At 43.2% G+C, this 14,105-nt stretch overlaps 2 protein-coding genes across 10 annotated transcripts in view; both read left to right on the forward strand.

Moving 5' to 3' along the window:
- The first annotated feature begins 4,683 nt into the window (after positions 1–4,683).
- RPS23 (ribosomal protein S23) lies at positions 4,684–10,818 on the forward strand. Its single transcript, XM_085898230.1, has 4 exons — positions 4,684–4,802; positions 5,788–5,947; positions 10,359–10,479; positions 10,610–10,818. Exons 1-4 carry the CDS (start codon positions 4,799–4,801, stop codon positions 10,754–10,756), a joined length of 432 nt encoding a protein of 143 aa, XP_085754356.1. The 5' UTR covers positions 4,684–4,798; the 3' UTR covers positions 10,757–10,818.
- A 35-nt stretch (positions 10,819–10,853) lies between these two features.
- The window catches only part of ASB15 (ankyrin repeat and SOCS box containing 15), an 84,437-nt gene continuing 81,185 nt past the window's right edge, over positions 10,854–14,105 (forward strand). For 6 of the 9 annotated variants that reach the window (XM_085898220.1, XM_085898225.1, XM_085898221.1 and 3 more), the window contains exons 1-3: positions 11,096–12,109; positions 12,646–12,799; positions 12,879–12,928. In XM_085898220.1, the coding sequence (XP_085754346.1) occupies positions 12,669–12,799; positions 12,879–12,928 (181 nt within the window). In that variant the 5' untranslated portion in view covers positions 11,096–12,109; positions 12,646–12,668. Of the gene's footprint in view, positions 10,889–11,095; positions 12,110–12,645; positions 12,800–12,878; positions 12,929–14,105 lie in introns of those variants that run through there. The other 3 variants (XM_085898219.1, XM_085898228.1, XM_085898224.1) reach the window with 3 other exon arrangements.

Consider the following 14,105-nt stretch of genomic DNA (forward strand, 5'->3'; position numbering starts at 1 on the left):
CAGCAATTTTGTTTGTTAAACGTAGCATTTTTGTTTGTTAAACGTAGCATTTTTGTTCGTTAAACGCAGCATTTTTGTTCGTTAAATGCAGCATTTTTGTTCATTAAACGCAGAATTTTTGTTCGTTAAACGCAGAATTTTAGTTCGTTAAACACGGAATTTTTGATCGTTAAATGCAGATTTTTTGTTTGTTTAACACAGAGTTTTTGTTAACACAGAATTTTTGTTCGTTAAACGCAGAATTTTTGTTCGTTAAACGCAGAATTTTTGTTCGTTAAACGCAGCAATTTTGTTCGTTAAATGCAGAATTTTTGTTCATTAAACGCGGAATTTTTGTTCGTTAAATGCAGCAATTTTGTTCGTTAAATGCAGAATTTTTGTTCGTTAAGTGCAGAATTTTAGTTTCGTTAAACGCAGAATTTTTGTTCGTTAAACGCAGAATTTTTGTTTTATTTAACACAGAAATTTTTTTCGTTAAACGCAGTATTTTAGTTCGTTAAACGCAGAATTTTTGTTTTTTTAACACAGAATTTTTGTTCGTTAAACGCAGAATTTTTGTTTGTTAAACGCAGAATTTTTGTTTGTTAAATGCAGAATTTTAGTTCGTTTAATGCAGATCTTTTGTTCCGCTCATTTTTTATTGCTTGGGAAGCCTATTCAGATGACGTATTCAACGCAATAAATCGTTTGAAAATTGTTCAACCTAAAAAAATAATCCCCCCCCCCTCCCCTGAAATCCGAAAATTTTTAAGAATTATTAAGATTAAGAATATTATTGGTTTAGATAGATTTAGTTGTTTTGGTGTGTGGCACGTATGGAGGAGCCTCGTGGTTCTGAAGACGCCATTCCAATTCAAAGAAGATTTACACCAGATGGCGCTAATACATTATATCAGTATTACAAATGGCACATGCAAAGACCATTTGAAATGCCTGAGATATGGCCAAGGAGATGGTCCTGACTTCCTGGTTGAGATTTAGGGCTTTCAACCCACTGATCTGTACTACTGGATTGGTCACGACGGCTCGTGCGTGAAGCCACTGGAAGTGCACTTTCCGCCATCTTGTCTCCCCCAAAAGAGGCGAACTGTCGTAACATGCAACGTTGAACCGGGCCCGGCCGATTTTGCAAAATATATTTCTTCAAATATATTTTAACTTATGTCTAATATTTGAATGGATTTTGAAGTAAATTACTGTTCCTATTACTCAATCGAATTCCGGAAAATTCCCTTGGAGCTCCTTGGCAATTGCAAGGAGGCGATCAATGCATATTATGAGGCCTGACACAGGCTTGGATCAGAAAACAAACATAGGCCTAACATCCAAGTTACATTAGGCTCCAGGTCACTTCATCAATAACAAAACAAAACTAAAGTCATGTTTTTATGTTATTTAAAATATGTTTTGTTATTTTAGGCAATTTTTTGTTCATTCTACGTTTCTTCATGTTTTCGGGGCAAGGTTGTAAGCTACGAGATGTTGGCTTGAAGGCCGTTTTGAGACCAAAGTTCGCAGGCAAAAGTTAACTATGACGAGGCCAATAACTCCATACATAGCCTTTCAATGTCCAACACATTCTGAAACCTTATAAATATAATATCCTTCTCGTAAATAATATCATGAAGCTGTGTACTTTTCTCACAGGCAGCGTGGGGTACCCCCACCCCCATCTCAACACTCCCAGTGTGTTATACAATGCAAAGTTCAAAACATATTCAGGAGTTTCGTGTTAAAAACTGAAAAATTACATCAATAAATGAAGAAGATGATCAGACTGCTTTCATTTTACACACAATAATGTTTTAGAATGTACAAACTTCAGGTTAAATCAACATTCCCCTACCATTTGGAGGAGTGGGGGAAGGAACCCCCCCCCCCCACATCAGACTCTCCCCCTCAGTCACTTCTCTCCCTAACACCATGGATCCCTTCCATCCCACCTCTCTTTCTTCTCTTAATGTTGTCAACTTTATATGTACTCAGGGATCTGAACTTGGACCATTACTATTAATTATTTGCATCAATGATTTGGAGAGAGGGGTGATGAGGTTTTCCAAATTTGCAGATGACACAAAGCTTGGAGGGAAGGTGGATAGCAGAGGGGGTGGTGATCAGATTCAGGAAAGTGTTGATACTCTCATAGATTGGGCAAAAGATTGGAGAATGTAATTTAACCTGAGCAAGTGTAAGGTGTTGGGGATGGGGAAGAAGTTCTTCCGAAGAACAATATAAATAGAGATTACAGGATACAAGGGGTAATGTTGGAGTGTGTCACATGGGGGAAGGATCTCAGGGTGGTAAGAGAAATGGGAGGTAAGCAGGCAGCACAGTGCCAGGCAGCAAAATGTGAAGCAAATCTGGTTTTCAGTTGTATTTGGAGGGGGATCAATTATATATCAAAAGAGTTGTTAACATAGCCCAGGAATTTAGTGAGGGCCACGTCTAGAATATTGTGTGCAGTTTTGGTCACCACAACTCAGGAAGGACATCGCCGCCATGTCGAAGGGTTCAACGCAGGGCGAACAGATTGATTCCGGGCCTCACTCGACTCAGCTGAGGAGCGGTTGAAGGAGATAGGGATTTATGCAATAGAAAGAAAGAGGTTACGAGGCGATATGATTGAGATGTTTAAGGTATTTAAGGGCATCGACAAAATAAGTGCAGAAGAATTATTCAGCAGAGTAGACACAGTGATCGCACCAGGGGCACCGCTTGAGAGTAAAGAAGATTCGAGTTAAGAAGGTAGTGAGGTAGGGGTCTTTCACTCAAAGAGTAGTTAATGCATGGAACGGTCTCCCTGGAAAGGAATTGGTGACAGAAACAGTAGATGGGTTTAAATTGGAATTAGATAGGAACCTGGATGTTATGGAGATTGAGGGGTAGAGGAAAAAGCCTGGTGTTGGCTTCGTGGTTCGGGTGGCGGCTTGGGATCCCAGGGTCCTGAGTTCAAGTCCCGTTGGCCGCTGAATTAATATACACCAGGAGGTTGACTCAGCCCGTCATCCTTCCGAGGTCGGCAAAATGAGTACGCGTGTACTGGTAAGGGGGACACTGCATCAGCGGCACAGCCGCATCCCAACCAATGATGTAACCAGAAGCCACAGGCTGCACTCCATAGAGAGAGAGAGGGGTAGAGGGATGTTGGCAGGTCTTTTTGCAAGCTTGAGCATTGATGGATGATTATGTGCATGTCTGCAGTGTTGTTGATGGGGATGGGTCTTGTCAAGGGGTGTTGTGTGGTTGATGGGGGTGGGTCTTTTCAAGGGGTGTTGTGTGGTTGATGGGGGTGGGTCTTGTCAAGGGGTGTTGTGTGGTTGATGGGGGTGGGTCTTGTCAAGGGGTGTTGTGTGGTTGATGGGGGTGGGTCTTGTCAAGGGGTGTTGTGTGGTTGATGGGGGTGGGTCTTGTCAAGGGGTGTTGTGTGGTTGATGGGGGTGGGTCTTGTCAAGGGGTGTTGTGTGGTTGATGGGGTTGGGTCTTGTCAAGGGGTGTTGTGTGGTTGATGGGGGTGGGTCTTGTCAAGGGGTGTGGTGTGGTTGATGTTTTTTTTTTTACCCAAGACATGCCCACTCCTCTGGAAGTTGGAAAAAAGAAAGTCCAGAATTTTCTTGTGTTGATGTGGTGCAGGTATGATGGGCCGAAAGGTCACCACCTGCGTTTAATCACCGTGTGTATGACGTCACAAAATACACTGAACACATGAAAATGTGAAATGTCAACGTTCCCCGTCAGCGCACAGACGTAAAAGGTGATTAAACCACGCAAAGTGACATTCTCTCACGGTCACACGAGGTCTGTGATTTCTACAAGTTCATTACACCAACTCATAAAACCTTCCATGAGTTACATGCAAAGTTTATTGTTTGCATTTGGAGATTTCTTATTGCCAGTCTGCTGTTTTCGTACTTCGCTGCAGTGATGTTTTGGGGGAGACAAGATGGCGGAAAGTGAACTTCCGGTGACTTCACTCCTCGGTATACAATCGCTGTGGACGTGACCAATCCAGTTGTGATCAGTGTTGCAACCACCGCTGAGAGAGGAAGAGGAGCAGCAGCAGGTTCCGAGTTGAGTAACCGAACCCAAACACCTGAAAAAAAACAATATGGTTCATTGAGTGGAGTGGGGTGGTGTGGAGTGGTGTGGTGTGGGGGTGGGGTGGTGTAGTGTGGGGTGTGGAGTGGAGTGGTGTGGAGTGGAGTGGAGTGGTGTGGTGTGGTGTGGAGTGGGGGTGGGGTGGTGTGGGGTGGTGTGGTGTGGGGTGGGGGTGGGGTGGTGTGGGGTGGGGTGGTGTGGTGTGGAGTGGGGGTGGGGTGGTGTGGTGTGGGGTGGGGTGGTGTGGTGTGGGGTGGGGTGGTGTGGTGTGGAGTGGGGGTGGGGTGGTGTGGTGTGGGGTGGGGTGGTGTGGTGTGCTGGCGGCCTGTTAGACCTCAGACCGACTTCTGCTTTCGTCTTATTCTTTTTGATCATCTGGATGTGTTCAAATGAAACCGTGAACAACTCGACCTCAGCCGGGACGGTATATTAATCATTCCCGGCCGACACTTTTGTTTGAATTTATTCCCTAAAAGCATTAATTTTTTTTTCACGATCGATGTAATATATAACGGTAATGAAAATGTGAACGGCCTGGGAATGGATTATTCAGAAATATAACGCACAATTCGCTTGACCGAATGAATTAGCGAGCTCAAGTGGGAATGAATTATCGAGCGAAAGAAGGAATGAATAATATGAGAAAAAATACTCGCGGAGGATTCTGGGATTTCTCTTCGCTCATTCATCTCGCGCTGCCATCATGGGTGGGTTTCTGGAGTTGTGTTGGCGGACCCCTTGTCGGCGGCATCAGGATCCTTTTAATGTCGCATCGAACATTCGCCTTCCGACTGGTCGCCCATGACCTTCAGTGCACGATCGTCGTCCATTCTGTGTGCTGTTATCGGTAGTTATAGGCCTCGGGCCTAGTCAGGCTTGCCGGCCGAGATGGCCGCTCGCACGCGGCCGAGCGTCCACGTACTGTACCGAGTTCATCTTCTTGTTTATACATCGACGTTTGTTCTTTTAATTGTCGACTCCAGTCGGTTCATGTAATCTGTTCGATCAAAACGGAGGGCACATTGAGATGCGATGAGTAATTTTTTTTTTAAACTTGTTTATTTTTATTTATATTTTGTTCCTTTTGATCTTTGTCGATGTTCAGCTTCGTGATTGGTTCGCCGATCTTCGTAGTTAGTAACTTCTTTGGCGCCTGCAGGCGTTCCCAACGTGTAGTTGTGGGGTCGTCCAGGGAACGGGTTTTTTTGTTGCCCAAGTCTTTCACGAACCGGTCGGTCAGGCCTGACGTTCATCGACTGAAGGTGGCAGAAATGTGTAATTTGTTCAGGTTTCTCGTGATGACTCGTCTAGTCCCTCCCCCCCCCACCCCCCGAAACACAATGCAGGATGTTTAACATCCACCAAATAACGCAAGCAATCGGGACAGCCAGCTTAACGTCCATCTGAGGGGGTGGTGTATGTACCTTGTGATGCAGCTCACCCTGCGAGCGAAGCTGAATTTTTACAGGCTGGTCAGATGGGGAATCGAACCCAGTCTAAACTCAAAGACTAATGCATTGCCTTTGTACCATCCTGTCAGGCATAACTAATGTTAGTGAAGGGACGTTGTTGCTATTTTGTACAGTGTTATGGTCCAGTTAAGGATTTATGAACGATTTGTTTTACTGTCTTGTTTTTGGGTATTTGGCCAAACTGAACCCTGTAAGTACCACTTTGCTCCTTTCCATACAGGCAAGTGCAGAGGTCTACGCACAGCTCGTAAGCTCAGAACCCATCGTCGGAAGCAGCGCTGGAATGATAAGCAATACAAGAAAGCGCACTTGGGAACTGCGCTCAAAGCTAATCCGTTTGGTGGAGCTTCGCACGCCAAAGGCATCGTATTGGAGAAAATGTAAGTGGAGTTGGTCGTGATTACATTGAGATTTTTGATGTTTTTTTTCTGTTGTTTCTTTTATTATCTCCACCACCGAAGGTGAAGGAGGTGATGTTTTCACCCCTTTCTGTCTGTCTGTCTGTCTGTCTGTCTGTTTTTGTGCAGGATATCTCAAAAAGTTGTGCAATGGATCCGGATGAAATTTTGTGGACAGGTTGGATGTGTGACGAGGACGAACTGATTAGATTTTGGTGAAGATCCAGATCGGATCCGACTACTAAAATTTTAAAAGTGATTCTTCACCATTTAAAAATAGGGCCAAAAACGATATAGTACTGTATTAGCATGATATTTCAAAAATGTAATGGGCCTGACATGTCCTCGTGGATCAGGCATTGTGTGGCGGAGGTATGCGCTCTACCGCGTGCCCTTCGAGTTTGACTCGTATTTCACACTTGTGAAATGGATGTCTTGAATGAAAAATATATCTGGTGAGCGCAGCGTGGGCGGAGGACTGGTGGACCTGCGGTCACCTCGTGCACCAGAATCCGCAAAGCCCCTCAACACCTGCACTTCATTGCATGGCCCATGAGCCTCTGGTGGCCCCTGGTGAATTAAAGTGCGGCCCATGACATGCACCCGCTAATACACGTGAAAATGCCCCATCAGAATCCACCATAAATGCTATCAAATTGACTGAATGGTTTCAAGTGAGTGTTCCAACATGAAGCATCAAAGCTACTTAACGACATCAGGATATGGTTGCAGTGTACAAACAATTATCCTTGCAGCCCAGTTAACCACAACGGAGAAGAGTATGTGAAGGTGGGGCCGAATAGCAGCCATTATGGAGTCCTGCAGATGGTGTGGTGGCTCTCACACTGATGTCTTATCGGCAAAAGTGGCCCTCCTCTAAACCAGTCACGATGGTCGCTGCCCAAAACCAAGGGTCGGCAACCTTTTTGTGCAGAAGAGCCAAACAAAATTAAAACCTCAACCAGTTGGTGCACAAAGAGCCAATCGTACAATTTAAACACACAATTAACGTAACTTACTTCATTGGGGAAGTGTAATAATAAGATAGTAAAAATTTAAAGATTATTTTGTCGCTCCTTTGCTGTTTTCTGTTAACAAAAAACTCAAGCGATGTTCAACTCTTTATTACCTCCACCACCAAAGGTGAAGGAGGTTATATTATGGTTTCACCCCTTTCTGTCTGTCTGTCTTGCCTACAGGATATCTCAAAAAATTGTGGATGGATTCGGATAAAACTTGGTGTGTGTCAAGGACGAATCGATTCGATTTTGGTGAAGATCTGAATCTGGACATGAGAATTATTTAATTTTTAAAGTGATTCTTCACCATTGAGAGATAGGGCCAAAAACAATTATATAGCATGATATTTCAAAAATGTATCGGGCCAGATATGTTCTCATGGATTAGGCGTTACGTGGCGGAGGTATGCGCTCAACCGAATGCCCTTTTAGTTAAAGGCTTGGAACTCCAGAAAACTTTCGTTAAAAACGAAGATGAAACTATTCAATTCCTTTCACAGATGAACCGATTGAAAGATATCTTGACCAATCAAAATACAATGAAACTACAGACTCAGGTATACAAGTAGCAATAAGATTTGTCTCCTTATCATGAGCATATTCATCCAGGACAGGCCTGGGACAATAAACAACAACAATAAGATTAACGAGGAGGGCAGCAGGTGGATCTACATTCAATGAATATGCACCACAAAATTACAACATGTGACCATTTGTAAATATGTTTTATAAACAAATATAATATTTTGAATGAATTGTTCAGCCAGTTTATTTGATCTTTATGTCATTTGCACCGATAAACTTTGAGGCTCGGCGAGTCACATTGGGATCGTATTAGAGCCAGATGTGGCTTGCGAGTCAATGGTTGCCGACCCCTGCCCGAGACAGTTGGAAATGCTTTTTGGAGGCATCTGGGGGTCAAACGTTTTAAGAAAATAAGCAATGTTCAAGAAAGTCTACATTTCATTTCTCAATTTACATTTATTTAAAATTCGTACGTGTTGTACTTCCCATTTATTATCAGCATGGATGAGGATAGTTCAAGTTTTGATTTGACTTTTTAGCCGCGGAGCTCTCACGTAGCGATCGCTCGCTCTAAGAGAGCTCCGCGTTGTTGTTGTTCTTCTTCTGGTGAAGACAAAACCCTTAGGACTGCTTTTTTATATGCAGGATCCAGATCTCCTTAAATACTAAACACACCTGTACACATCCTCGCATTGAGGGTGCCTTCTGAGAGCGTCTATCATCAACTTTTAAAAATATTCGGACATTTGCTTTAAAGTTTCGAAAAGTTCACGTTACTATTTAAAGATTATTCCATTTAATGTGTTGTAATTTCGTAAATACACGATTTTCTCGTCATGAACAGGAGCCTCCATGACGGGTCTCGTTATTGGCTCCATCAAGGCACGTGACGAAATATTGGAAATTGTTGTTGTTATTGCCTTTAGGACGCGGCTCTTGGATACATTTGTCCTTGTTTTATTCATGGATATTGAAATGTACCGCAGAGTCGATGAAACGTCCCTATTTCTTGATTTGCTCTCTTGATACACGGACACACTTGTCCCGGCGATGTGTTGGCTCCATTTCGGGAAACGCTTTGACGTCTTCATTTGTAAACCTTATCGGATGTGATCCAGATTTTCTTTGATCCAAAGCAATGAAAATCTCAGTGATGAAACTGGACTGCATTGGGGATTACTGAGAGCTTTCCAACACTTCTTCTGTTCTCAAATTTCAGTTGTTGCACTTGTTGTGTAAGGATTAGGCTTTATTGTGCAGTAAAGGGTCTTCCTGAGTTGGAATACATCTGGCTGTCATCTGCACATTTGTCTTGCTGAATTGTGCAGATCAAGTTCCTTTAATACTCTCACTATGTCTCTCCATCAAATCTCACACTCTCACTATGTCTCTCCATCAAATCTCACGATGTCTCTCCATCAAATCTCACACTCTCACTATGTCTCTCCGAAAGGACCGTTTGGAAACACACCCTCCCCCCCCCCCAATCCCATCTACTTTCTCAACAATCCTCTGGAGGAGGTCCTTTCATTCAATCTTCTGGGTCTCACTATCTGCCATGATCTTTCCTGGGAAAGCCACATTTACAGCTGGCCTCCAAAGCCAGTCGCCGACTGGGATTTCTCCGTCGTGCAAAATCCTTCCTCTGCTCACCTGAGCTCCTGACCACATGCAAAGCTTTCGTCCGCAGCCTGATGGAGTACTGCTCTCCCCTCTGGGCTGGTGCTCCTACCTCTCACCTTTCTCGACTTCATGCTGTGGAAACCAAGGCATTTAGGATCATTAGTATCTCCCACGGTGAGGCTGAGTCTTTGGGCCTCTCACTCTCTCACCGCAGGTAGGTCGGTGGTCTTTCTATCTTCTCCGGTCTCGACCCCCTGCTCTATCTGCGATATGTTTCCCTCCCCTCCCTCCCCCCCCCATATTTCCACAGTGCTCGAGGTCCGCCAGCAACCCCCTTCTGGTAAAACTACCACAATCACGAATCACTGCTCACCTTCACTCTTTCATTCCTCTTTTTTTCCAGCCTTTGGAACAAACTCTCACATTCTTCACCATCAAGATGTTCATTGATTCTTCACCATCAAGATGGGGACCAAAAGTGATATGTAGCATGATATCTCAAAAAGTTGTGGATGGATTCGGACGAAACTTGGTGGACAAGTTGGTTGAGTGACAAGAACAAGCCGATTAAATTTTGTTTCAGGTCCGAATCCAGATCAGGCCTATCAGTGGGATACAAAACATAAACTAATTAGCCATTTTCTTTATTCAAGTAGCTAAGAAAGCAATTTCCTGTTTTGTGAGTTTGTGTAAATGCCCAACCCCTGCCCCTCGTGTGCCTTCCACCACATATCCACCATGTAAAATGTACCATTGCGTTGCACTGACACACAAAGTCAACACAGCCACTTCCACATTATTGAGAAACCAATTTTTGAACGGCAACTATGTTGGCATTTGAGGAGATCGAGCAGTGAAGTAGAACAAGGTGATGTTACCTATGTAGGATAGGCAGTGTAACCTCTGGGCCAACCCTTGTTTTTAAATAAAATGTTTGTCTGGATAACGCAAAGCCCAATGGTTCTTATTTCTCAAGCTACGTCAGAGAACTGTACTTCCCAACTCTGTAAGGTGTGCTTATCGTTTGGCAATGAAATAATGAGCGTGTGTAACGATGGATTGCAGGTCATACTGAGGTCTCGGCCAGTTCAGCGATTGGTTATCTAGGGATGTGAAATGCAAACAAAGCCTTTGTATTTAAGGATGGAAACACCCAAACTTTTCTTTACCTTTTCTTCCTCCCCCACATCTCATTGCACGCTGACATTTTGTCTCCCTCTCTGCAGCGGTGTTGAGGCCAAACAACCAAATTCTGCCATCCGCAAGTGTGTTCGTGTTCAACTCATTAAGAACGGAAAGAAAATCACAGCCTTCGTTCCCAATGATGGTTGTCTGAACTTCATTGAGGTTCGTAGAGTGGGCCGCTGATCGTTTTGCTTCTCTCAGTTTTTTATATGTATTTGTTTATTTATTTATTTTGTGTGCATGAATATGAAGGCAAAGGCAAAAGCTCATTTTTGTCACCCTTCATGTGCAGGAAAACGACGAAGTCCTGGTGGCAGGTTTCGGCCGCAAGGGCCATGCTGTGGGAGACATTCCTGGTGTGCGTTTCAAGGTCGTGAAGGTGGCGAACGTATCTCTGCTGGCCCTCTACAAGGAAAAGAAAGAGCGACCCCGCTCGTGATTACTTTATGTCATTGTGCACGCAATGTTTGCAGACGTTGAATAAATTGAATCTTGTTGCAACCTGCAGTATTCTGATTCTTTGACCTTTTTAATCAGGTAAATTGGACGAGCAGGATCGTCTAGACTAGAGGTATGCACACTCACCTCAAAGCTGTCTCGCCTGGGTTTGAATCCCAGCCCAGCTATAAACTGTCATCCTGGTATTTCACAGGCAGAGCGATTCATCAATGTCTATCGTCCTTAGGATGGATGCTGAACCGGGCGTCCCATCTGCCAGCATTAATTAGTGGACGGCAAATATCCCACGATGTTCTTTGTGAAGAGTATGCGAGCTATCGCCGGCATCCTGAACAAATTACAAATTTATCCCCTCGTTACTTAGAACGTTAAGCCTGGCCATTCGGTTCATTAAAGACTTGAGCCAAGCTTCCCCCCAGCCAACCCTACAAGAATGTAATTATAAGTTCTTACTTGCTCCAATTTGTTGATCTTTTTAATGATCTTCAACCTGACTTCCCTCTTGCAACTTCCCGGTAGATTAACATCACTGTAAATGAATTGAAATGTTAAGTGTCGTTAAATATAATCTACCAGCAGTTCATTTCAGGGACTAACAAGTACCTTGTTATCCCCAATCTTCTTGGTGGTTGGGGGGGGGGGGGAGCGGGAATCAGCTCTGTCCGGCCATCATGCTAACTCCTCAAACGGTTGTGCAGAAATTCACCAAACTTTGTAGTTATAATCACCAGATGGAAAAAGTTTGAGAGCAGTATCATTTTTGGGTTCACCCATTGGGACAGGGTCAAAAGGTAAAATACCAAAAAATGCCATTACTGGCACATTTTAAAACATTAAAAAAAAATTAAACTTTGTATTACATGCCATCAACATTGTGGGCAAAGAAATGTTTTTATTTTTTATTTAACCTTCGGTTCATGTCCCATGGGATGGGAACTTTGGGTTACAGTGGTCAAAACGGGAGATCGTTTTTAATTCCTGGTAGAACTCTTTGCCATCTTTTAACTTTGCCTGAGGTGTGAAGCGTGAGGATTTGCGATGGTATGCCATTGAATTCGCTCTAGTTTTGTTTGCATTGGCCTCTGATTGATTCGGGAGCCAGAGTGCTGGCACTCAAGAGCTGTTCTTTTTGAAATCTCATGTTCACAAGTTAGTGTGAGCAATTGGAAGAGCAGGTCCATAATACAGACACCCTAGCCACGTGGCTGAGAGCCTGCTAAGATTAGACTGTGACGTGCACTGTTGGGAAATCGTTGCCTTCTTTCTTGCAGTGTTTTGAACTGCTTGCCGTCTGTGTAGAGAACTGATTAGGATAATCCACTTTCTTTAACAGGTATGGAATTGTTTCATCAACCCTGCAGTACATTTCAATTATATTTTGTTCTAGTTCCAGTCATTTAAAAATTGTTTTATGTGATTTTTATGAAGGGGCTGAGGATGGTTATCGAGATTCGAGCCATGGAGGATATATGCTATTTCTGCTCACAACTTTCGGGAAGTGCATTTATTTAAAGACTATTTGAATATGGTCATGGTAAGGGGCTTAAGCTTGTAATTGATTATTTGATGACCTCGTTCTCAAAACCAACAGGTTGAGGTCATGGCAGGCATTTTTTAGCACAAGTATGCCGACCAACATGTTTGCTTGTTTGCCATATACAAATTGTCATAATGCAGTGATTCTAAAGGTGGTGATGAGTAACGGTGCACCGAACATTGTCATATATGCAACTTTGATGACCCAAACCATGCCCCATCACCCGAACGTTTTTCATATTTATATTAGTGAGTTAAAATTTCAAGTGTTTTGGTGACAAATCAAGGGCCCAATAAACCACTCAATGTAGTTTCCATCTGTCATTGCCAAAGGTATATCATCCAACACTGTTCTGATGGAATTGATACCATGGGCAAGAGAAGATGATGAAGATTCCAAGCTGCAATATGCCCTGGAAATGTCATGCATTGGCGAAATGACCCCCAAATCGCCGTGTGCTCCCATACTCACCGAGGGGGCTGATGGGTAGGTGCAAACTCCTGTCCTCTGGTGTTTAGGTTAGCCATCTGAGACGCAAATCCCTCCATGCTGCTTCTATTCACAGGACTATAACGAGTCTGGAACACTGCAAGGTTGTGAAAATGATAAAGGCAGGTACTGTACATAGTCACACACACACACACACACACACACACACACACACACACACACACACACACACACACACACACACACACACACACACACACACACACACACACACACACACACACACACACACACACACACACACACACACACACGCCTCCCTGCATCCCTTCCCCCTTCATCTTGCCTGACATTTGTTTTAGCTAACCATAACATACCTTTGAACTATCTGGTCATGAATAAGTTTTCCTCTGGAGGAGAATACCTTTGATAAAGTACCGTTCTGATACAGTGCTGGTGGGGGGGCCTCTGTGCATTGCACATGCAAAGTCGCCTGTCCCATCTGTGTTTACATTGTGGGAGTTAAAGATATGGTATCTCTCAAAGAGTAAGCTATTGTGATTTGAGGATCTCTGGGCAAGTTTTATGCCTCAAGATTAAATAAGAAATGTAAGTTAATGGCACAATCCTGTGAATGTTAAATTTTCCCTAAATGCCTTCACAGATTGGCCACACAACAGGAAAGAGAGGGTGTTGAGGCTGTCAGGAAGGATTAAAAACCTGGATATCTTCAAATACAGTGGACGTGGGTGTTCAAAATGTTATCTTAACGAGATACAATTATCGAAGAAACACCAAGGTTTATTGGTTTTCAATATTTGAAGAAATGCAATGAGAAAATAGATAATTTTCTTAATAATTGGACATACTCATATACTCTATTTGGAATTGTAAAAACCTTAGGGTATCGTTTCTTGGCCAATTGTGAATATCTCGTTCCAAGAACATGTTGAACTGCTCCGGCTCTTTACATATTTGTATACTGTATATGTATATATATATATATATATATATATATATATATATATATATATTATTTATAATACATAAATGTACAAGCCGGTAGGCGACGAGGGATTCGCTCGGATTGAAGCGCTGGATACAATGCTTTTCATTCTGACTGATCCACCGACGAAGATTCGTTGCCAAGACGTATTGGTTCACATACAATTGTTCCTCTGCCTGGCAAGATTTTTCCTATTGCGTATTTTGCCAACTGGCACGCCTCATAAAAAATGACGGTAAATAGACACTCTATTTTGAAGGACTACCATTTGAAAAATAATCAGTTTGCTGGTTTGTGCTGTGGAGCCTCGCGTTGCAGACACACACACACACACAC

This window comes from Eptatretus burgeri, chromosome 10, assembly GCF_056783735.1.
Source record: "Eptatretus burgeri isolate ZD-2024b chromosome 10, Ebu_testis_v1, whole genome shotgun sequence".
NCBI classification, from domain to species: Eukaryota; Metazoa; Chordata; class Myxini; order Myxiniformes; family Myxinidae; genus Eptatretus; species Eptatretus burgeri.